The sequence below is a fragment of the Leucoraja erinacea genome, chromosome 2 (genome assembly GCF_028641065.1).
Source record: "Leucoraja erinacea ecotype New England chromosome 2, Leri_hhj_1, whole genome shotgun sequence".
NCBI lineage: Eukaryota > Metazoa > Chordata > Chondrichthyes > Rajiformes > Rajidae > Leucoraja > Leucoraja erinaceus.
In genome coordinates this window covers 105,185,063-105,211,537 of record NC_073378.1, presented here as the reverse complement: position 1 = coordinate 105,211,537, position 26,475 = coordinate 105,185,063, and the positions used below count along the sequence as shown (strand labels likewise).

Here is a 26,475-nt window from a genome sequence, read left to right as displayed (position 1 = left end):
TTCACTGTACCTCAGTAAATGTGACAATAAACTAAACTGAATTAATAATTAAAATAAATAATATAAACAAATAGGATATGAAAAAATATTGGCAATTCAACAATTCAGATTTGTTTCAGGAATATAAACAGCAAGAGGATAGTAAGGAGTAGGGCCTATCATGGTCCAAAAATATAGTAAGAGTGGAATAGGACCAAGGTTGAAATTCGTAATAGTTTGCAAATATCTTCATAAAACTGAGAAATGGTGTCAATGCTGTGGTTCAACTAAAATATGTTAAATAGTAGATTAAACAAACATATTAAAAGACAAATTATGAAGGAATTTAATTTTGAAAATAGATCAACTATTGAATATATCCCACCCAAACTGTGAAAAAGGAAATAAATTGGTGAACCACATACATAATGGTTCTCTAGCTGCAGAGTGGGGCCAGAGAATGGGTGGTATACTAACACTGTACTATTTGCTTAAATGGATAGAAATTACAGGCCGGTTAGCTTAACATCAATGGTGGGTAAAACCGCTGGAACCCATTCTAACAGACGGTGTAGAATTTAGGTTTATAAAGGACAACATTAATCAGGAACTGTCTGCATGGATTTGTCAAGTAAAGGCTATGTCAACTCAATTCTTTGAAAATGTAACTAAGTGAGTTAATTAGGGAGTGCATTTGATATGGTCTACATAAAATTTAGAATGACTTGACAGGATCCTACATGGCAGGCTGGTTAAAAAAAAAGTTTGTGGGAGAGTTACAAACTACTTTCAAAATTACCTTGGATTAAACTCTCCTTCATGCTCGAGAGTAGTCCCCGCGTACTCGAGGCCTCAGCCAAGTCGCAGCGTTTTTATCAACATGCTGAAAAATGCCCGCGAGTAAAAAAAGGTCGCCATGGAAAAAATCGATATTTCTTTACTCGTAGGTTTAGTCGAGGTAGGTCACAGAAGGCCGTAATGCTATTGTATGTAATCAAAGGCAATCAAAGCTAATCAAAGGTAGTCGAAGGTAAAGCTCGTTGAGAAATAAAAGGTAAGTAAACCGACCGGTAATGTTAAGTGCCCGCTAAACTTCATTATAAGTTGACTGGCTTCTTTAAAGTTTCTCCAATCCTTCTCTCCAGCTCGAGCTTGAAGGTCGAAGACAGTCGCTGAAAAGTCACGTTAGTGGGACAGGCCCTTAAGTGTTTGTGGAGGAGCCTTTTGGGACCAGTGACCAGAGTTCGATTAGCTTGAAGATATTTATGGATGGGGACAGAGAGGGCTCACGTGTTAAAATGCTCCACTGGGTAAGGCCAACATGAGGGAATGAGAGAAGGTCCTGCTCAAGTTGACTGGAGCAGGTTATTTGAGGAGAAAGGAACATCAGCTAAGTGGGATGCTTTTAAAAGTGTGCGGACAAAAGCTCAGGATATGTACGTCCCCGTTAGAGTGAAGGGCAAAGCAGGCATACGTAAGGAAGCTTGGCTGACGAGGGAAATTGAGGCATAGGTCAAAAACAAGAAAGATGCATGGGACAGGTATAGGCAAGTCAAGTCAAGTCAAGTTTATTTGTCACATACACATACGAGATTTGCAGTGAAATGAAAGTGGCAATGCTCGCGGACTTTTGTGCAAAAGACAAACAACAAAACAACCAATCAAATTATAAACACAATCATAACACACGTTTCCAGGCAGCTGGGATCGTTGGAGGAGTTTCAGGAACTAAGGAGTAAACTGAAAAAGGAAATCAGAAGGGTAAAAAGGGGCAAGGACATAGCTCTGGCGGGTAGCATTAAGGACAATCCCAAAAGATTTTATAAATACATCTGGGGGGAAAGGGTAACTAGAGAGTGAGAGTGAGACTTCTCAGGAATCAAAGTGGTCACCTCTGTGTGGAGCCACAGGAGATGGACAAGGTCCTCAATTAATATTTCTCCTCTGTATTTACCGAGAAGACAGCAGGCCGGAGGAACTTGGGGCAGTTAATGGAAGTTTCTTGAGAGCAGTCAGTGTTATCGTTGAGGACGTATCGAAGGTACTATCATGAATGAAGGTAGACAAATCTCCAGGGCCTGATCAGATATATCTGAGAACATTGTGGAAAACTAGAGTGGAAATTGCGGGAGCCCTGGTTGAAAATTTCAAGTCATCCTTAAATACAGGAGAGGTGCTGGAAGACTGGAGGGTGGCAAATGTTGTGCCTCTATTCAAGAAGAGCTGCAGGGAAAATGCTGGGTACTATACCAGTGAGCTTAACATCTGTAGTTGGAAAGTTACTAGAGAGTATTCTGAGAGATAGGTTATATAGGCATCTGGATGGGCTGATTAGGGACTGTCGGCATGGTTTTGTACGTAGGAGGTCATGTCTCATAAATCTGATTGACTTTTTTGAAGACGTGACCAAAAAGGTCGATGAGGGCAGAGCTGTATACATGAATTTTAGTAAGGCATTCAACAAGGTTCCACATGGTAGGCTGCTCTGGAAGGTTAGATCACATGGGATCCAAGGAGAGATCGCAGAATGGATAGCAAATTGGCTTCATGGAAGGAAGCAGAGGGTGATGGTGGAAGGTTGCTTCTCGGACTGGAGGCCTGTGACTAGTGCTGTGCCTCAGGGTTCGGTGCTGGGCCCGTTACTGTTTGTCATCTAACTCAATGATTTGAATGAGAACATATAGGGCAAGATTAGCAAGTTTGCTGAAGTTACAAAAGTGGGTGGATTTGCAGATAGTGAAGATGGTTGTGAAAGATAGCAGCTGGATTTTGATCAATTGGCCAGGTGGGCTGAGGAATGGTTGATGGAATTTAATACAGAGAAGTGTGAGGTGTTGCATTTTGTGACGTTTAACCAGGGCAGGACCTACACAGTGAATGGTATGCGTCTGAGGTGTGTAGAGCAGAGGGATCTAGGAGTGCAGTTGCACGGTTCCTTGAAGGTCAAGTCGCAGGTAGACAAGGTGGTCAAAAAGGCTTTTGGCACATTGGCCTTCATCAATCAGAGTATTGAGTATAGAAGTTGGGAGGTCATGTTGCAGTTGTATCAGACGTTGGTGAGACTGCATTTAGAGTATTATGTTCAGTTCTGGGCACCATGTTATAGGAAAGATATTATCAAGCTTGAAAGGGTGAAGCTTGAAACCTGTCCCATCCATGTACCTGTCTAACTGTTTCTTAAATTTGGGATTCCTATTAAATCTTTTCCCCTTCACCTATGTTATACTTTAACCTTCTTCCTGATCACATCTAATCTGGAGATCATCAATTATCAGATTTTCAATCCTCTTATTTTTATAAATGTTGTTTCTGACTCTTTCTCCACCTTTCAGGACTTCTTTACTTTTATCCCAATTAATTCACTTTCCAGTTACATTTATTCAAAGTCCACCCAGTCATGTAACTGGGTGGACTTTGGGTGGACCTCACTGGGTGGACCTCACACTTCTCTACTTCTTCTCCTATTCCATTTATTCTTTAACCAATCCCAGCAAAGCAAACCGACCATTCAATTCTAAATGCATTGTAAAAGCAAATAATTTATTTGGAATTGCTTTTGCTGCCATTCCTTCAATTGAGAAAGAGTGGAAATTCTGTTCTGTGTGGCAAGGTATGTGGAAGCATCTCAGAAATAGATCGGGGTGGCATAGTGATGCAGCTAAAAGAACTGCTCCCTCACAGCACCAGCAACCCAAGCATATTCCTACCATCCTGGGAGTATTTTTTTATGTTCTACTTGTGACTGAATGTGTTTCCTCTGCCTGCTGTGGTTTGCTCGCATAAGCCAGTTTTGCCACTTGTTAGATTAACTGGTCAATTTAATATATTGACACCTTTATAGGTGGATGCAGAATTGACGGGTTTGTGAAAAGAATAAGTAACAGGGATGTTTAGTGGTGGTATGGGAATACTCTGACTCAGCAGAGACTTGATGGGACAAATGACCACTTTCTATGCTGTGAGGAAATATAAATACAAGATAGTTTTATACATCCCTTATATTAAAACATAATAGCTGTACAGTTATTTTTTAGTGGATCAAAATATTTATAGACTGTGTATTGATAGAATTAATCGACTGAATTTCAGAACAACAATGTCACAAACATACCTCAATTATTGTTGGTTTGTCAGCATTCTCATTGGTTGGTGATCCATAAAGTACACCGTCACTGTATGGAGTTCTTTGAATGTATCGCAACCAGCCAGGTCTGTCTGGATATCCTTTCAGATTTGTCTTAAACGTAATCGGATCATTCTTGGCATCAGCTAAATCAAAATGTGCAACATGTGAGCCAAGTAATTCAAAACCACAGAAAATAAAATTTGGATTTGTTTATTTCAAATTCTATTTTGATCCAATATGGTTTAATAACCTGAGAGTGCATTCCATTTAGGATTGCCAAACATGGTTACTATTGGTGCAGCAAAATCAGACATGTAGATAATTGATAATCTCATTGATAATTAGTCATGATAATTGATAATGTAGATAATTGATAATCTCAAATTAGTTCCCTTGGTGGTTCAGTTGAGTGATGTACTAGAGCATCAGTCCTTTACCGTGCCAAATTTGGTGATCTTAGTCAAGATATCAATATGATAAGAGACAAATAAACTTTGTCAACAAAAAAAAGATAAACTCTGTCACAATATGCACTGTAAATGTTTTCCAATAAGTTCTAGTTACCTATTGCTGAAAAAATTTCATATTTGGGCACGATGCCAATATAGTCATATTCACTGCCAAGGCACTCAAGTTAACACAGATCAAAGAGTCAATGCCTTAAAATTGTTAGGTATCACATTCAAAGCCTTCAATCAACCTTCATTAAAAAGGTTTTGCTTTGACACTTACATTTCTATTTAGTTATTTTCTATCTGAATTTGATGACGTACTCAGCCAAGTCACCATTATTCATGTACGATTCGTGACAACTTTGGCAATCTGATCATCATCGTTGAAAACATTAGCGACGCAGTGGTGCTGGTTTCCGACGGGCATGGTGACGGACGCACCACACATCTCTGTCCTCCATGCAGCTTGCAAGCTCATTTTTTGTCTCTACACAAGCGTCTTCCATCAACGTCTTCAGCATCGTCTTGATTGGCCGTCCCGGGTCACGTCTTCCATGAGTGGGTTCCCACAGCACAACCTTGTTTGCTGGCATTTCTGGGTGGCGGTGGCAGTGACCAGCGAGCCTCATCCTTCTCAACCTGATCTTCTCGGCCAGAGGTGGATTTTCTCCATAGAGCTGGGCTTTGGTGATGGGGTCCCTCCAACTGACATTTTGAACTTTTCTGAGCATCGATAGACTTGGACAGTGCTCAAGTGAGAGTCCATGCTTCACACCCGTACAATAATAGGGTCTCCACAGTTGCATGGAAGAATCTCAGTTTGAGACCCTTAGATATCCGAGACGTCCAGATTTTCCCCATGTTATTGAGGGCTTTCTATGCGAGCACTTTCTGGACCTTGATGTAATTCTCCGAGCTCTGCATCTTCGCTCCCAGGTACTTGAAGTCCACCACGTCTTGAGAGGCTCATGGTCACCAACGTTGAGGTGGAGGCCCACTTTCTCGCACTCCGTCTCGACCCTGCCAAGCAGCTCCTGTGCCTCCCTAATCTGGACTGACAGCAGGACAATGTCATCAGCGAAACCAAGGTCTGACAAGTTGACTGGCCTGATTCTTCTCGAACGCCTTGGGGTGATTGTAAAGCTGAGGTCCTCCCTGTAAGACCCCCTTGAGGACCTCAAACACTTTGCTCTCGCCATCCAGGAATGACAATCTATCCTCAATTGCTCTAAGGAGACGAGGAGTGATACTGTAAGCTTTCAAAATCCTGATCATTTTGCATCGATGAATTGAGCCAAATGCCTTCTTAAAGTCAATGAAGGTTAGGACGACCGGCAGGTTGGTATTCTTCACCTCCTCAATGATTCTTCGGAAGGCGAGGATCTGTGTGACCGTGTTCCTCTTCTCTCTGAAGCCTTTCTGATTGTAACATTCGAGTCAATAGCATCCCTAATCCAGTTGAGAATCAAGTGGTTGTAGACTTTGGCCAAGACAAATGTCAGGTGGATCCCACGATAGTTGTCAGTCTTGTTCAGGCTCCCAGATTTGGGGACGGGGATGACGTTGGATTGTGACCACTGTGTGGCTTGTCATTCGTCATTAGCGCTGTGTTGCTGAACTTGAGCATTATGTCGTCGAGCTCACAGTTTATCAGGGCCTGGACTCATTACTTCCTTCAACGAGGTCTTCACTTTTCACAGCTCCTCCATGGTGAAGGGGCCGTCGTGAATCTGTACATCCATGAGGTCGGTGGGGCCGCTGCAAGAAGGCTGCCCTGCCAGCAGCGTGTTAGTCATTTCTACTTTTTTGGGGGTTTTTTAGTATGTCCAAATGTGTGTTTTAATGTTTCTCGTGGGGGGTGGTGAGAGGGGGTAAAGGGGGAACCGCTTACGGTCGCCTCCTCCACGGAGAGGCGACTTTTTCCATGTCGCCTTCCTCGCGGCCTAACATCAATGATTGGTGCGGCCTTTCCCGGAGTCGGGCTCGGAGCTTCAGCAGTGGGCGCAGCGTGAACTTTTCGTCGCGGAGCGGGGGTCACCAGAATGGAGTGCGTTGGAGCTCGGGGACGTCTCTTGGCGCTAACGGCAGGTACTCGGGAAGACTCGCTAACGGCAGGTAAGCACGGGAATACTCGGGAAGATTTTTCAACATGATGAAAAATGTCCACGAGAGCCCTGAGTACCGACGAGTGGCCATTACCGTAAATCTCCGAGTTCGAATCAGGGCAAACTCGGGAGAACTCTTGGAATGAACTCGTACCGTGGGACAGGGGTTTTAGGCTGCCTCAGGCTAAGCCTCACTCGCATTGCCACCACTCGGTGATCCGAGCTCATGGTCTGAAAAGTGCTGTACGCTTCAGCGTCCATGACACTGTTGCTCCATTTGCGTCGCTCTAGATGTAATCAACGCTGATGATGTGATGTGGTCCATGCCATCTACATTGTCAAACCTGAACTCCACGTCTCGGTGGACACGATGATGCTGTTGAATGCCCAGGACATCAACCCTGCATCTCCAACTACACACTGCCATCTCGGTAGACCTTGACTCCTCACGAATAGTAAAAGCTTTGAAAGTTTAAAACATCAATAACTTCTTGCAATTAAGAAGGGGTGCAGCTGCCTTAGTCCTTAAGTCAGACTGATCCATCCCCGGGGTGGGCCCAGGGTTTAAAGACCCGTCGTCATGGTGCACAAATAGGCCAGTTTCTCGACCAGCTGCTAAGTTCCTGCGGACTTCCGCCGCTGGAAGTATAGGATTTTGGTGTGTGTGTGCGCTTTATCATCATTCCTTACAATGCAATGTACGACAGTGATCGCAACGTCTACTTAAGTGTGGATGGCCGTTAGCTCGCTAGGAGCTCATCCGCCCTTTGACAGGTCTTGTTTTGGTCCTGCTGGGGGTCCACATCCCTCTCCTCACCTGGCAACCCAGGTGGGGAGACTGTTTAGTCGCCGACTCTCTGACCATGGAGCAGATTGCACGGGACCACACCATCCTGGCCACACACTCATCTCTCCGTTGTCATCGGTGAGAAGGTACAGGAGCTTGAAATCTGGAACATCCAAGTTCAGGAACAGCTTCTTTCCCGCAGCCATCAGGCTATTAAACACGACATCAAATAAACTCTGAACAATAACAGCCTATTGCATTTTATCTGTTTATTTATTGGGTATATATATGGTCTATGGTATATAAACACACTGAATTTTTATATCCTGTTCTGTATTATGTCTACATATTCTGCTGTGCTGCAGCAAGCAAGAATTTAATTGTCCTATCTGGGACACATGACAATAAAACTCTCTTGACTTGACTCTTGGTGCCTGTGGCGGGGAGAACTGTGGCAATATTGGGGCTAAAATAATCCAACTCTGCTATTCACTAGCACAGATGAGTGATAACTGTACATGTACACAGAGATTTATAATTTAAGTACATAATTATAATAATTTACAAATTGGTAAAGAGTGAGTTTTCACAGAAAAAATAATTTTAATTTTTGTATAACAAGAAGCACATGTAGCCAAAATAATGTGCATTCCTGTACAGCTTCTCATCTCCAAAGCTTTGTGCAAATTAAAATTCCATTTGAAAGTCATCCAAAATATTATATGGCAAAGCCCTTACAAAACAAATTTGCTTCAGAGGCCAAAATTACATTTCTCAAAGCAAATATATACAAAGTTTCAACAAGTCTATTGTAAGTTTAGGGCAATTCAAAGGAATCAGCAGAAAAATACTCACCAAGTTTCATTGAATAGGGAGGAAATTCCCCTTTAAAGTACTCTCTCTTCAAAACGTGCACAAAAAGGACTCCAGAAAATGGGTAATGATTCCGATCTGATTGCACTTGTAAAAAGATGGAATAAACTAAGAGGAATGAGAAAAAATATTAATAGCACACAAAAAATTAGTTATATAATAAATGGTAGTATACTCATTAGTAGATTGTTTTGATCAACTGGTCAAGATGCACAATGTCTAGTATATCTTCAGTATTTGATCCCCAAAGGAGCTCAAATGAAATAGTAAAAATGCTGTTTTAATAATGCATTAAAGGATTCCAAAGTTAACCTCATGATTTATTTTATATATTAAATACAATTAATCAACTATTTTCAATTTAGCAGTTCACATTAATAATGTTGCTGACAGCCATGTAAATCTCTCAATTTAAAACACAAAATAATCCCAAATAATTAAAATATGTTCTCATGAAGATAAATACTGAAATGTTACTTCTATTTCACCTGTCTCTGCAGGTATATATGCATCTGATCTTAAGACCACATCCTTGATCTGTACACTGTGGTTGGCTTGATTGTATTTATGTGTAATTTTATCTCTGACTGTTAGCATGCCAAAAAAAAGCATTCACAAGAACTCCTCGGTACATGTGACAACAATAAAATAAGCTTTAAAAAAAAATAAAACTAAACTATCAGGAAATGTTACATCTTTTTATTTTGGCAAAATATACCAGTTTTAAGTTGGGAATCTAGTATAACAGTGTTATACGAGTTACTGACTGAAAAGTTGCACTAAATATTTACGTAGTTTAATCAAAATAGACATTTGTTGGGATGCCTTTTAAAAATGAACATTCTGCTATTTCAAATTGGAGAAGTCAATGTTCATATCGCTGAGGTCTAAACTACCCAAGTGAAATACGAGGGGCTGCTCCTCCAATTTGCAGTGGGACTCTGGCCATGGAGGAGCCCCAGGACAGAAAGGACCGATACATGTGAACAACTGGGAAATACTGTATAACCACCTTAATTTAATGCAACATCATTTTATTCAGCACTTATGCAAGGACTGAAATACATTTTAACATCACAAGCAATATTGACCTATAATAATTATAATTTTCATTTAAAATGAATCTGATTAGTGAATTATTCAAAATAGTTATCCAAGGTTAGTCAGAATTTAAAAGTAAACAAGTGAGGCACAACATAAAATTATTGATTAATTATTTGTTAATTTTCATAAATGTTCTGCTAAAGTTGATATTCAAGAGTGATTGGAACGGAATTCAAGGACGTCTGTAGTTGCAACATTTTCAAGGGTAGAACCTAGTTTCTCTCAGGCATGGAAAAATCAGGTAATTTGCAATCTCAAACAGAGAATTTTGTGAGGAAATAACAAATGACGTAAATAAATCAGATTTTACAGTTAGAATGCTTTTCCTAAAAAACATTACAAAGCGGTTTCCTCTGCCTCTTAAAAAAAGCAAAATATTTAATGTTGAAAGCTCACTTCCCAACATAAAAAAATACGTACCTCACCGAGCACACAAGTTTAGTGGAAATATTTCAAACCGATTTCACATCAGTTGATACCTACTACACTTTTTCCTACATAATCTGTGGAAAATATAAACAAGCAGTGCAGAGAAAAAAATCTTTGGAGTTACATTTCAGAGCTGCTCACTGCAGTCAACACATTTGCTGGATAAAATGACCATGCTACATCAGTTTTAGATTCATGAAATAGTAAAACTTAATAACACACTCTCCAACCGATTGAGAATGGTTTGGTTTATGGCGCACCAGGTGAAGTTTGCCTCCCTTACAGCTCGCCAGCCTTACAGCTGCTTTCCCTTTGAACTCATCTGGTTTACCGAAACTTTACAGTATAACTTTTTTTTTTATGTTTGAAGTGTTAACTTCCAAGAGCTCCGAAAATGGGCTAGTCTGGCACACTAATGTCTGTGCATGCTGGATAAATGGAGCTTTACTATACAATGATAATCAAGATGCTACACAGTCATCACTTTATAGAGATCCAGACACAAGATGACTAAAATGACAACAGAGGCAGAGTTTGGGGAGTTCATCATAAATCACCTGTTCGCCTCAAATATATCATGCCAAATTATTCCAATATTCTATCCAAATATATTGTGCGTGAAATGTATTATTGGTATTACAATTAAATCAAAATAGCTATCACTCCATGCTTTGTGAATTTATTCAAGAGATTTATTATGTCCTCACTGAAATAATTAAGCAGATTACACAGTCAGCATGAGCAACCCACACATCAACAAAAAGGCTTGGAGTGATTCCTACGTAGGAATTTACAAAGGAAAGTGACAGAGCCATGAAAGGACAACACCAACCCAAAAGCAACATGTGGGGCGTCACAAGCTCTAGGAAAGCACCCACAGTATCACCTCAGGCATGGCACAGGAGCTTCCCATGGATGGTCGTCATGGGAATCACAACAAACATTTGTTCCATTGCTGAAATCTGATACACATTGGCGAAACACTGGAAAAAAAAACTTAGAGGGTAATGACGATTAATATTCAGCTTCATAGTCATTATTCCACAATATTCAAACCAATTTCTTTAGATTAAATTCAGAGGATTTAATTTGACACCCAACAAAGTGAAACAACACATTGTAATCGGTGTTATCTGGACCTTTTCCTCCCCATAAATGGTGGATAATATAACCATGTCTGGATAATATAACCATGTGGCAGCACCTGGTGGCAACCCAAGGGCACAAGGAACCATCGGCTCTAGAAGGCGGCGTCTTGGTGTGGGAGGTGCTAGTCACGGGGTCGGTACCTGAGTTGGTATTTAAGGCCAGGCAACACCCTTGTCCAATGAAGAGTAGGGAGCTGTATTGGAGGCCGACTGGGCCGAACTCAACGTGGTCTCCCTGCTACAACCAATTTATAGAATTACTACACAACCTACACTGAGCAGTGGTAAGGATTTCATGATTGCCTCATTCCTTCAAATGTCTGTCTATAATTTTGTAAACAGCGAAAATAACTGCATGACACAGATTATCTTGAGGATTGTAAATCTACTGGATAATTTATTTGATAAATGAGAAGCACACATAAACTTTAGTTGCTTTCCTCTGGTATTATTATTATTAATCTGGATTGTTAACTGTAAGTACAACAAAATGTCTTTATCTGGAAAACAGTAATGGTACTTCACATCAGAATCTTAACTGGCATGCTTTGATTTAAGTGAGGTTCTTGCTGCATCACTGTTACATTAGGTTTTAGTCCAGTCTTGCAAGCCACATATTACTTTGCGAAAGAGCTGCCAATGCCTTAGGTTTGTGTAATTCATGATATTAATGAATGATAAGTAACTTACATTTTAGTGGTAAGTTTAATGGCACATCATTTCAAGGCATATATATCCCAGAGGTATTTTCAGATTAAGTTTGGTATAGAGTCATTTAATAACATATTAGGGCAGATTATTAATTGAATGGTCAAAGAGTACATTTTAATGGGGAGAAAAAGCAGGAAAGGAGAAAGATTTGCAGAAGAAATTCTAGAGCTCATGGCTCAGGCAGCTGAAGGTTCAGCCACCATTAAAAAAAATAGAGCTCTGAGCTCAAGAAGGCTGGAGGGAAGACAATATTAAAGGAACAGGGAGACACAAGATCATGAAAGCATCTCAATACAAGAATGAGAATTTTGAAATCAAAGTATTGACAGAACGAGAGCTAATGCTTACAAGAGAAGAGGGACGATATGATTTCGCAGAGGGGCAAAGTACTGCACAAGCTCAAACTTATGGAAGATGACTTGGAGAGCACCATGACAGAAGTAACATTGAGTTCAATCAAGACGAAATCTTAGACTAACATCCTGGCCTCACTGCTGCTGCTGACCTGCAAATCGGACTGGTCCGTGAGCCACAACATGGCCTCAGGCAGCAATACTGAAACACTCTCCCTGGGTAAATGTTACCATATTATAATATGTGGTCATATTTTTTGTATTTTCTTATGGCATAGGAGGAGGCCATCCAGACCATTGAGACAATGCTAGCTGTCAGAGCATTTCCATCTCTCACATGCCCATCATCCCTCTCCCAATTCCCCTGCTATCCACATACAGCAGGGGTCATTTATAGTGCTCAATTAACCTCACAAACAGCATGTCTTTAGGATGTGCAATGATGCCAAATTATCTGGGAAAATCCAAGCTGTAGAAGAGGAACATGCAAACTACACACAGTCAGACAGCGTCGAGATTGAATTTGGATTGCTGGAGGTGTGATACCCAGATTAAAACTGCCAACAAACTCAACAAGGTTGAGGTGTTTACACTGAAATTATTTGGTTTTCAATCCCGAGCTCTATTTGTTTGGAGACCAGATGGATTTCCCCTGGGTGCTCCAGTTTCTTCCCATATTACACAGACAGGGTTGGTAAACTGGCCACTGTAAACTACTGCTAGCTTAGATGGGGGGGGGGGGGGGGGGGGAGGATGAGGAAACCCAAAGAGGGAGAAGGGGGGGGGGGGGGGGTCAGATAATGAGAAATAAATGCAGGATGTGATTGATGGAATTGCTGAGAGTCTGCATTTTCTCAATGTTGTTAAAAATATGAGATGTAAACATTTGAAATCCTGGCACCAGTGCAGGATTCCTGATATCACGCTACCTACTGACGTCCACAGACTTAAATATTGAAATCTATTCCTGGGCTCTGCAACAATGCATTCATTTGAATAAGGATTTTATGGCTGCAAGGCAAAGTAATACAATTGGACAAGCTCCAATTCATTTCCTCATGCGTGCAGAATTAATTTATCATATCTATCTATATACTTTTAAAACTCTGGGTGTGTGTGGCTTTATTTGTTTGTGTCTTTATTTATTTGAGGGTGTGTTTTGAGGATTTGGCCTTTGATTCCTTGGTCCGCCAAAACCACACACAAAAACTTTCGCAAATCCAATCCTCATTAAATTTCGTCGTTTTAATCTACACATTTTTTATAAGATCCCCCCACTCACTCATTTTGTCGCCTCCTGCTGGCCAGCCACCATAACAGCTGCTGCCGCCCGGCTCTCCTACAAATATGCCAACATTTTTCTAATTTCGCTGGGAGAGGGAGGGGGGGGAGGGAGAGGGGAGGGGAGAGGGGAGAGGGGAGGAGAGAGGGGAGAGGGGAGAGGGAGAGGAGAGGAGAGGAGAGGGGAGGAGGGGGAGGAGAGGAGAGGGGAGAGGGGAGAGGAGAGGGGAGAGGGGAGAGAGAGGAGAGAGGGGAGAGGGGAGAGGGGAGAGGGGAGAGGGGAGAGGAGAGGGGAGAGAGGGAGAGGAGGAGGGGGAGAGGGGAGGAGGGAGGGAGAGGAGAAAGGGGGAGGGAGGGGGGGGGAGGGGGAGAGGGGGGGGGGGGGAGGAGGAGGAGAGGGGGAGAGGAGGAAGGGGGAGGGGGAGAGGGGGAGAGGGGGGGGGGGAGAGGGGGAGAGAGGGGGGGGGGGGGGGGAGAGGGGGGGAGGGGGAGAGAGGGGGAGAGAGGGGGAGAGGGAGAGAGGGAGAGAGAGGAGAGAGGGAGAGAGGGAGAGAGGGAGAGAGGGAGACAGAGCTTTTTTACCTCTAACCATATTTTCATGTTCAAACCAAATTAAGGGTCCTCACAGTGCTGTGGACATTTCTTCAGTGTCATTCAGAGCTCAGAGTGACAGAGACTAATTGACAGAGCTCCATCTTGCAGAGATTAATTGAGGCACACCACTTCCTGGTTTTATAGTCCCTCCCTCCCCCCTGCCGCCAGCTGGGGCAGCAGAGAGAATGGGGAATTTTGTAAAAACATTAATATCTCTGTCATTATTCATCGACGGGAAAAATCCTCGGCACACATGCGGCGGAGGGGGGCTCCGAGCGAGGTGGCCAAAAATGACGGTCGTAGGTGGCGGCGTTCTCTCGGAAATCGCAGCACAGAAGGCCAAAAGCGGTCAAGAACAGAGATTTAGTAATATAGATAATCTTCATTGCTCACACTTCCATCCAGCCTTGCAGCATTATCAAACATGCATACATTATATCTAAATGGATCAATATTCATTGCAAAATGTCTGACAAACAAACAAAAACATCTATATCTATATACACTATTAAAAGTCTCGTCTTGTTTCTATCTGTGTGTGTGATTGTAAATACGCCAAAACAGTACACGGTAGCGCTAACATTTTTGCAGAACCTTACTCAACTTTTTCCTGTCGTCGCCCTTGTCAAGTTTAATTCAGATTTGATGTTATATTTCACAAGTTATTTATATTTAATGGTTTCAAAAAGCCACCTTTCAAAAGATTTTTAACTCTTAAAAATAAAATTCAAGGAAAAACGGAATAAGACATTACCATATAACCATATAACATATAACAATTACAGCACGGAAACAGGCCATCTCGGCCCTACAAGTCCGTGCCGAACAACTTTTTTTCCCCTTAGTCCCACATGCCTGCACTCATACCATAACCCTCCATTCCCTTCTCATCCATATGCCTATCCAATTTATTTTTAAATGATACCAATGAACCTGCCTCCACCACTTCCACTGGAAGCTCATTCCACACCGCTACCACTCTCTGAGTAAAGAAGTTCCCCCTCATATTACCCCTAAACTTCTGTCCCTTATTTCCGAAGTCATGTCCTCTTGTTTGAATCTTCCCTATTCTCAAATGGAAAAGCTTGTCCACATCAACTCTGACTATCCCTCTCATCATTTTAAAGACCTCTATTAAGTCCCCCCTTAACCTTCTGCGCTCCAGAGAATAAAGACCTAACCTATTCAACCTATCTCTGTAACTTAGTTAACACTATATCCATTGTTCGGCACGGACTTGCAGGCAGGGTAGGTGCAATTGGATTTTTTTTTAATCCACTGCTGAGGGAGGCAGGGGAGTGCTGGAATCTTACATTTGGGAACGGCTTCAGTTCCATTGGAGGAGACGGGTGCATGGTGGAATATTGGGTTGGGGGATCACACCATTGGGGGAGCAGACCCAACGGGTCTGTACTTGGTCTAGTTTTATTTTAAATCTTCGAGCTTTTCTTCTATTTTATTTAAATTTTTTTAGCTATTAATCGACCTGCCATGATAATTTTGGTTATAACTGGAGGAAACTGACTAACGTTGGATGATACTTTACTAGGGGGGGGGGGGGGCAAAGCCCAGTGCATAATTCCATTGACGGAGGTCAATTTAAAATTAATCTTTTTTGTAAGATATCACTTTTTTGATACCTTACACTCACTTTTTTTGTTTATTCACCATTATGAGATGTATGATTTAACAATCTTTGTGAACACTTCATTTTATGTTTTTCTCTTTCCCTTAATTATGTTTGCTACTGCCATGAGATGTAAAACTAGTGCAGAAATTATGAAGGACATCCCTGGACTCGGGATTTCGAGGTACTTTGGCTGCATCACATGAATCATACATTCTGGAAATAATAGTCGAATAAACACCGGAGGTCTCACTTTCTGTAGTTGGAACATTAGAGGTGCGAATTAACCAATTAAGAGGGGTAAAAATCTGACACAATTAAGATCATTAAACACGGATATTGCTTTCCTACAAGAAACGCATTTGAAAGAACAGATCAGATTAAGGGCAAACTGGATAGGTCAAACCTACTACTACGCATTTACTTCTAAAGCAAGAGGCACGGCCATTATAGTTCGGAAAGGTATGCCTTTTAAATTAAAGAAGTCCATATCTGATAAAGAGGGAAGATATGTTATAGTCACAGGAGAAATTTATAATACACCATCAACTATGATAAATATTTATGCGCCTAATTTTGATAACCCCCAATTTTTTAAGAAAGTAGTAGATATCATTGCAGAGCATAATTATCAAAATATAATAATGGGGGAGATTTTAATTGTGTTATAGACCCATATTTAGATAAATCAATAAAGGTAGGGAAGCGTCTTGTTAAAACTAAGACCTGTGAATTTTTAAATACTTATATAAAAAATAATAACATAACTGATGTTTAGAGACTAGCAAATCCAAATGGAAGGGAATATTTGTTTTACTCATCGGCTCATAAAACTTATTCACGAATTGACTATTTCTTATTGGATACAAAATTAATCCCATACACGACTAAACCATCATACCATAATAGTATTATTTCCCATCATTCACCACTTTTATACTTAAAATCGAGGGAATGCCGGGTATAAAACCTTTTTGGAGATTCAACGCATAAATATTAAATAACCCGCAGGGTTATGAGTATATAAAAGAACAAACAAAAATTTTTTTCGAGATAAATGAGACGCCGGGTATTTCTGTATCGCTATTATGGGAAACCTTTAAGGCATACATTCGCGGTGCTATAATCTCTTATCAAAGTTTTAAAAATAAAGAAAATAAAAGAGAACTTCAGCGGATAGAACAGGAAATAAAATTACTAGAACTGGACAATGCAACTGACCCAACCATAGATAAACACAATAAAATAACATTATTGAAATATAATCTCAATAGAATATTATCGGCAAGAGTAATAAGACTATTCCAAATTACAAAACAGGCACACTTCGAGTTTGGGGATAAGCCACATAAATTATTAGCGAGGCAACTGAAGCAACAAGAAAAGGAAAATACTATCACTAAAATTAAATCTGATAAGGGTGAGCTTCTAACATTTCCAAAGGATATTAATAAAAGGTTTGCTCAATTTTATCATAATTTATACACAACTAAAATAAATACAGATGATAGTAAAATTACAAATTTTTTAGATAATTGCAACCTTCCTAAAATGGATAGTTTAGAACAAGAGGAATTAGGAGCACGGATTACTAGTGAAGAAATAAAACAAATAATAAAAATTGAAAAATGGGAAGACCCCAGGTCCAGATGGTTTTAGTAACGAATTTTATAAATGATTTCAGGAGTCAATTGTACCAAGATTACTCAACTTATACACGCAAGCTTATACCGAAAATAAACTACCAGAAACTTTAGCAGAATCAACAATAACGCTTATACCAAAAAAAGATAAAGATTTAGATGAACCGGGTTCTTATAGAGCTATATCACTTCTAAATATGGATCAGAAAATCTTAGCAAAGATTCTAGCTAGAAGACTGATAATTATATTAACAAATTGGTAAACCCGGATCAAACGGGATTTATACCCAAAAGACAATCATTTAATAATTTGAGAAGGCTTTTCAATATAATGTACTCTCACAAAGAGGACATTGAAGATATTTCAGTCGTTACGCTGGATGCAGAGAAGGCATTTGACCAGGTAGAATGGCAGTATTTATATAAGGTACTCCAAAAATTTAATATTGGAGAGAATTTTATTAGATGGGTTAAACTACTTTATGATAAACCTACGGCAAGAATATTAACTAATAATATGTTATCTCCAAAATGTTATTTAACAAGAAGTAATAGGCAGGGTTGTGCCTTATCACCATTGCTATTTACCCTTATGATAGAACCGCTGGCTGAAAGGATTAGAAATCATCCGAATATTCACGGATATAATACTAAGGACTCAAAGAATAAAATGTCATTATATGCTGATGATATTCTTTTATATATTACTAATACACAAACGATTATCCCCACCTTATTAACACTAATTGAGGAATTTGGTTCTTCAGGATATAGAATAAATTGGAATAAAAGCAAAATTATGTCTTTAAAACCACAGGATACGAGACACTTATTAAAATTCCCTTTCAAAATTGCAACGGAAAAATTCAAGTATTTGGGTATTCAAATTACGAGAAGACACAAATCATTATTAGCGCCAATTTTATGCCACTATTAAATAAACTGAATGATATGATTACATTTTGGAAAACGCTCCCGCTCTCATTGATAGGTAGAATTAACACTATAAAAATGACTTTCTTACCACAATTAATATATTTGTTTCAAGCGATCCCAATATATATTCCAAAATATTTTTTCAAAAAACTAGATTCAAAATATCACTAATTTTATATGGGATTATAGAGCACACAGAATTCAACAAAAGTATTTGCGTAAACCTAACGAAGTTGGGGGTTTATCATTACCTAACTTTACGTATTACTACTGGGCAGTGCATATTAAGAACATAATGTTCTGGTTGGATAGTTCCACTCACCAGTCGGAGTGGATAAGAATGGAGAAAGAGGAGTGTTTCCCGTACGATATAGGAACGATCTTGTTCTCACCAATAAAATTGAATAGTATAATATATAAGAACCCAATTATTCACAATACAATAAGAATTTGGAAACAAATAAAATTATCCTTGAAATTACATAATCTATCAGTACTAACCCCAATATTGAACAATCCTGCATTCAAACCATCTCTTATCGACAAAACATACAAACAATGGGATAGACTGGGGATTAGGAAAGCAGGAGATGTGTATGAATTGGGCAAATTGTTATCATTTCAACAATTAAAATCAAAATTTAAACTGAATGATAATCAATATTTTAAATATATACAGAAATGTGACTTTATGAAGAAATATATAAATAGATTTCAAACTATATTTTTAGACCCTTTAGAAGAAGCAATGAATATTAAGGCTGATTCACAAAAACTAATATCATATTTTTATAATAGCATATTAAATAGAGAATTACCCTCAGCAGAGGCACTAACAGAAGATTGGGAACATGAACTAATGATAAAGATCCCGAAAGATAGATGGGAAAAGTATTTGATGAACACACATAATTGCTCCATTAATGCAAGACATAATTTAAATCAATTTAAATTATTACATAGACTATATTATTCAAAAACGAGGCTGAATAAATTCTACCCAAACGTCTCTCCCAGATGCGATAAATGTTTGTTTCAAAACGGCAATATAACACATTCATTTGTAGGATGTACAAAGTTGAATACATTTTGGAGCGATATATTTGATATATTTACAAAGCTCTTCAAGTCAAGAATAGAACCTAATACGGAATGGATTATATTTGGAATAATTGTAGAAGATATCAATTTAAATAAAGACCAAAAAGTATTCTTTTATTGATGCTTGAATTTTGGAAAAATACAGCTATACCAACTATTAAAATGTGGATTAGGAATATGATGGACATAGTACACCTTGAAGAAATGAGACTCCGCCTAATAGATAAATATGACCAATTCTTAAAGAGTTGGTCCCCTTTCATCGACTTTTTGGAATCATGTGATGCAACAGTACCGTAAAGATTACTGATTTCAGGTCAGGTCGTGGATAGATTTACATCTCCGAACAAAGATTTGAAAATTTCTTTTTTAAGGGTCCTTTTCTCCTATTTCTACTTTCTATTTTTTCTTTTCTTATATACACACGTCACCTTTTTCTATTTTCTACTATCTATTTTTCCTCTTTTTCTTCTCTCTATTTTTTTGTTCTTTTTTTACTTAAAAAAACCCAAATAAAATAAGAAAAAAAAAAAAAAAATAAAAATAAAGACAAAAGATTTTTACGGTTAAATCCTTGTAGCCCCAGCTTATAACAAACTTCCGTACAAAGTTGCATTCCAGGAACACTCTGTGCTTCCACCAAGCTTTCATCTGAATGGAATCTCACAGTCCTCTGACATTTGCAACAATGTTGCCATCATAGAACACTTACTCCTGCTCCTGCCAGCACAGGAGGGAGAGGGGGCAGTGGAATTGGAATTGGAAGTGCTGGGCGAGGCAGGAGAAGTGCATTTGGAATTTCTTTTTAACATCCAGTGCTGGGGGAGGCAGGGAACTGGTAGAATCTTACGTTGGGGAATGGGTTGCGTTCGGGGACCAGGCCTCCCATGGAGACTATGGGTGAGTGGTCGAATATTGCGTTAACAATTAGCCGACCTACACAGCTGGGGGTTATGGGTGAGTGGTGGAATATTGCATTGGGGGAACGGGTTGCATTGGAGAAACGGGTGAGCGGTTGAATCTTACATTAGGCAATGGGTTGCATTGGAGGGACCAGGCCTCCTGTGGGGGTTATGGATGAGTGTTCGAATGTTGCGTTGGGGGAACTGGTTGCGTTGGGGGACCAGGCCACGCATTTGACAGGAACCCAATGGGTAAGTGGTGGAATCTTACGTTGGGAAACGGGTTGCATTGGGGGACCAGGCCTCCCGTGGGGGTTATGGGTGAGTGGTGGAATATTGCGTTGGGGGAACGGGTTACGTTGGGGGAACAGGTGAGTGGTGGAAACGGGTTGCGTTGGGAGAACGGGTGAGTGGTGGATTATTGCGTTGGGGGAACGGTGCCCAACGGGTCCCACTTGGTCTATTATCTATCTATCTATCTATCTATCTATCTATCTATCTATCTATCTATCTATCTATCTATCAAACTCTGTGCCTGACGACTGGCTGCCTTTCTGCCTTTTGATTCGTGCCCAATACTCGCAGATGTCCAATCGGAACGGCCGATGCTCGCAGATGTCCAATCGGAATGGCCGATGCTCGCAGATGTCCAATCGGAATGACCGATGGATCCTTTTACTTTCTTCCTTTGATTCACTGCCACGCCGAATCCAGACGCTCAATCTCCCAGGTCTTTTCCATTTCGGTGGAGATTTCATTTTCTTTCTAAGTATCCGCTCCTCATTACATTTCGTCGCCTTTAAGTACACGTTTTTAATCAGATCCTTCTCCCCACCCCCCCACTCACTCATTTTGTTGCCTCCTGCTGGCCAGCGACCATAACAGCTGCTGGCGCCCCGCATTTCAAACTCAAGAGATGTCATTTAATTCGGCCTTTCAAGAACGGCTTCAGTTCGAGGGCCACGTCTCCCGTGGGGGCTGCGGGTAGGGGGGAGGTGAGGTGGGGGAGCGGGGGGGGGGGGGGGGATAGGGAGAGGAGGAGGGGTAGGGAGTGGGGGATAGAGGGAGAAGAGGGCAGTGGGGGAGGTGAGGATGGAGGGTGGGATTGTGAGGAGTGGGGGAGCAGGGAGATAGAGGGAGAGGAGGGGGGTAGGGAGGGGAAAGGGGTTATTGAGGGAGGGGGGAGTGACTGAGGGTAGGGGAAAGGAGAGGGAGAGGTGAGGGAAGGAGTGGGGGAGGGGAAAGAAGAGGGAGGGTGAAGAGGAGGGGGAGGGAGTGCTGGGGGATGAGGGGGAATGGGGAGGATGAGGGATGGCGAGGTACAGTTGATGGAGGGTTGCCGTGACTCGCGTCACAATGGGGGTCTCTGGCGTCACGACGGGAACCCCTCAGCCGTGCCTGCGCAGTTGGGGGCTGTGGGTCAATGGTGGAATATTGCCCTGTGGATGGGCCCAACGGGTCCGCACCTGGTCTAGTAGATCTTTAAAAACAAAGCCCAGTTCTAATCTTATTGTCACCTCATGGGCAATATGGAGTTTAATTCGAGCAAGTGTGGTGTGTTGCATTTTGGAAGTCAAATGCAAGGGAGAGTAATGGCATGACCTTTAGCAGCATTGATGTTCAGAGGGATCTTGTGGCAAAAGTAGATAGTAGCAATGTTACAAAATTTTGAGATTTAAAAAATCAAGTCTGCAATTTATCCCATCAGATAAAGCATAACAATAAGTTTAATTTGACACCAAATTCACTTTCATATCTCAAGTATTAAAAAAGTTATGACCATTTTCATACTCGGAAATTAGCATCTTGTTCCCTATTGATTTTCAATGGGCATTACAAAAAAGCTGTGATCTTAGATAGTCAAAAGCACATTTCTTAAGGAAAGATTAACATTTTTAAATAGCCTAAGTGTCCAAAGATTATTCACAAATAATTCACAATATAACATGATTTTTATATCTAATTTACATTAATTTATAGGCCAAATGGAAGGAATTTAGTGTTCAATTGCTGTAAATAAATGACCATTTAAATCGGTTTTCTAGTGGGTTCATGTGGAACGCGCAGGTTTAGAATGTTGACAGCGCGCTGGATTAGTGCCCTCAAATGCCGAGAAAAAAAAATAAAAATACTGGGGATATAAAAAGCCCCAAAATGAGCTACTCGCTATAGAAAATTATAATTATAGGGTTATATACATGCCCCATTTAATGCAAAAATAAGGTACATACCTTTAATTGTTTGCTTTATAAAACCCTGGGGCTGCCAGAGCTTGCGGAATGAACGAGAGCTTTTAAATTTATTATATCTACTCTTCGAGGCCTATAAAACTAATAATAGCTTTTGGGACCGGGTCTTGCAGCGATTCTCCGTTAATGATTTACTAGGCTGAACATCTGCGATTGGAACAGCCTAGTAAAAATCGGGTTTTAAACCCGCCCCCTCCAAACAGCTCCAAAATCACACACAAGGGGAGGGGCAGATGCTCAGCCACGATTCAGGTACGTTTTGTAACATACCTATAGATAGTGTGGTAAAGAAGGCAAATGGCCTACTTATCTTCATTATTCAGGGCTTTGAGTACCTGTCAGGAAGTCATATTGCAGCTTTCCATGACTTTGGTTAGGCTGCATTTCAAGTATTCAAGGCTCTCACTAAACTTTCTTTCCCTGTTGCCAGCCGGGCAACCTAGGCAGCTTTTTAGGTTGCCAATTTACAGTTTAGGTGGTCATTTAAGACGGTGTGCATGACGCGTGCGATAATGTGCTCGGACGAAGTGCGTAGTTACCAGTCTGAATTATGCTCAATGAAGCATTCACATATTATTTCTGCTTCAAATAAAGTCACAAACTAAACATATTCACCAATCAAGACATGATATACACCACAATGACATGCAGCAAAATTGTAATACAGTATCTCAACTCTTCTTACACATTGCAATTAATGCAATTTCTATTAGTTCTTTCCACTTCCAAACAAAAATGTGGTTGGATTATTCAGCGTATGATCAACCTGTGTTAATAAAACCTGGACCACGGTAACATATATGCTTAACCATGCACACTACAGGTTGATGCAAGCATGTTTTCTGTGAAGGACCAATGCAAGGGGAAGGCAATCGATGCGGAATGGATGGATTGAGGCAGGTGAATTAGTACGTGTTGGTTGGAGTATGTAAAAATTGTGAGGGGAGAGAGCACGGGGGATGTCAGTGGGGTTGAATGGGGGGGATCAGTACGGTATGGATGGGGGGGATCAGCACAGGATGAATGGGCGTAGACAAAACTGCTGGAGAAACTCAGCGGGTGAGGCAGCATCTATGAAGCGAAGGAAATAGGCAGCGTTTCGGGTCGAGACCCTTCTTCAGACTGTTCCCCCCCATTCTTCTGGAATGGGGGGATCAGTACAGGATGGATGGGGGGGGGTTGGGGATCAGCGCAGGATGAATGGGTTGATCAGTACAAGAAGAATGGCGGGGGGGGGGGAGGTCAGTACAGTGTGGATCAGAGGGTCTGTGCAGGATGAATGGAGGATCAGTACAGGATGAATGGGGGGGATCAGTAAAGGATGAATGGGGGGGGGGGGTTCAGTAGAATTGAGAGATCAGTACAGGATGAATGAGTGGTTCAGGATGGGATGAATGGGGGATCAGTACAGGATGAATGAGTGGTTCAGTATGGGATGAATGAGGGATCAGTACAGGATGAATGAGGGGTTCAGTACAGGATGAATGAGGTGATCAGTACAGGATGAATGAGGGGATCGGTACAGGATGAATGGGGGGGATCAGTAAAAGATGAATGGGAAGATCTGACGTTGAGGGAAGACGTGTTACGTGTAAAACATTACGAGGCATAGATAGGGCAAGCTGTCAGACTATTTTTCCAAGGATGGAAATGTCAAAGTCCAGAGGGCACAGCTTTAAGCTGATAGAGCCAACTTTTAAAGGAGATATGTAGAGTAAGTTTTTTTTTAAAGAGGAACCCGGCGAGGTGGTGGAAGCCGACACAATGGGGGTAATTTAAGAGGATTTTACAATGTGCTCATAGATATGCAACGAATGGAGAGATAATGATCACATGCAAGCAGAGGACTTAGTTTAACTTGGCATCATGTTGGGCATAGAAATTGCGAGCTAAAGGGCCTGTTCCTGTGCTGTACTGTTCTATGTTCTAACAGATTATCAACCAGAAACTGGAACTTTAATCTAATGTCCATGTTAATGAATATACCTTATTTTCACAATTAATCCAGCATTGGTGTTGTCTGTTAAGGAAGTAGTTTTATTTTCCAGAATAGAGCTAGATGTTCTTCACCAGCCACCTGAGCTGGAGGATACAGTCACCACTGCTACACTAGAGTGTTAACTGAATTTGTTATCTGACAGCCTATTCCCTCAGTAGTCAGGGGGTTATATTCATGAAGATGATGATACAAATAAATAGGTTTTCTTTTACCCTAACTCTTAAAAACACAATTGCCATTTAGCAATTATCCTTTAGAGTGAGTTTATTTTTAATCTGAAGTGCTCGCATTGCAGGTACACATTTACTGTACACAAAATGTGGCACTGGAGCACGGTACAGTATACATCAAATGTCATCATGTCCCTCTTTACATTTTAAATGCATTACACTGAAAACAAATGCTTGTACAGTGTAAACTGAAATTATAGTTAAATTGAATTAAGCCAGTAAGCATATTTAGAAGAATGTGTTATCAAATTGTCAGTGCTTTTCCAAATAGTTAGAAAATAAGGAAGCCACATTAGGTAAATATTATGACAAAATTGAAGTGTTAAAGACAAAATGTGTTACACTGACTGACAAACCATCTATTAAACACATTTTGACATAACTGGACTCACCCTCCATCACTTTAGCAGTCCTACTGCTAACGAGATAACTGTTGATTCCATTATTCTCCCATATTTTGATTTCAATGCCATCTGTACAGCTTACGAAACAGACTTTTCAAAACAACACAACATTAAAAGGGTATTTACTGCTACAATATCAATGGCCAAGAGTATTATAAAAAGAAAATCTAAGTGGTGCAAGTTATGCATCTGTGTGATATTACCCTACGAGTGGCCAGGAATGGAATTAATTTTTAGACTTTACCATGATAGACTGCATACATTTTATATGGATTTAACATGTACAGGTTGGTGTTGTTGACTGAAATTGACAAATTTGAAGAACACTAAACATTTTAGCTACCAAAAGCAAATTATTGGTACAACTGTGCTTTAATTCCACAAAAATAAACACATATTGAAAAAGGTATATTCTACATTTGATCTAGAAACCTCGTAAGAGTCTCTGAAGTTACTATTCTTCCAGAGAACTCTTCCATGTTTCTCGTGTAACTATGGTGGAGTGCTGCCAAGGCCAACTCCTGTTTCTAGCATTTGTTCCATTGTGCAATGCCAGTATAAAGTCATTACAGACATCTAATACAACCAACTAGTCTTGGACATTCACTCAATTGGTAAGGAAGATTAGCAGTTGTGGGAAAAGGGAGTGAATGCCTTGGAAAATACTGCATCACATAACTGTCTTATCTGCCAAGCCCTGGTAGAAGAGAATAAACAGCTCTGCATCTTGTGTGATTCGCCTCACACATGGAATTTTCCAGATGACAGGCTCACTGGCATCTTTCCAAATTTACACTCCATCAATACATTTGACAGCACAGGTGGCAAGAGCAGTAATTGTTTAGCCGAAGAACCCATACCATAGCAGCTTCTCCACAAAATTCCATTGCCGTTTCTTTGATACAGAGGCCATGCTTCAATATTTTGTATCCCCACCTTAGACATATCTGCCAAATTGCCAAAGCACCAAATAGTTTAAGAACTAATTGCTTTGTAACTGACAAAGGTGGACAAAATGCAAAACGAGTCAGCCAATAAAACAGATTCACCATGCTTATTTATCTAGCTCTAACATATTATGTTTTATCTCCACTTTCCTATTGTATGAGGATTATTGTGCCTCGAGTGCCATCCTGGGCACTTCGTTCATTGCATTAATTTCTTCACAAGAAATTAATTTTTGACCAGTAAAGTGGCAACTTATCAAACTATAGCTGAAGGACAATAGTGGTGTCAATAGGAAACAATATTTGTTGAACCAGCTGTGTGCCTTTACCATACATCTGACACCTTGTCATGTCTTAAGTACAGAGCATTCTACACTCAGGCATCAGAATTCATTCTACTTGGCATTTACTGTTTCACAAAATCATTCAAATCTATTTATGAATAAAAACCAATAGTAGACGTTTTTACTAATTATTTAAAATAACTGAACTTAA

The 26,475-nt window shown here is 40.4% G+C and overlaps 1 protein-coding gene across 4 annotated transcripts in view; it reads right to left on the bottom strand.

Annotated features, from left to right (window-relative positions):
- Positions 1-26,475, bottom strand: part of sgce (sarcoglycan, epsilon) — a 56,062-nt gene that overhangs the window by 27,958 nt on the left and 1,629 nt on the right. For 3 of the 4 annotated variants that reach the window (XM_055662619.1, XM_055662638.1, XM_055662610.1), the window contains exons 2-4: positions 25,022-25,123; positions 8,305-8,430; positions 4,091-4,248 (exon numbers count right to left, since the gene is read on the bottom strand). In XM_055662619.1, the coding sequence (XP_055518594.1) occupies positions 4,091-4,248; positions 8,305-8,430; positions 25,022-25,123 (386 nt within the window). The remainder of the gene's footprint in view (positions 1-4,090; positions 4,249-8,304; positions 8,431-25,021; positions 25,124-26,475) is intronic. The other variant, XM_055662628.1, reaches the window with a different exon arrangement.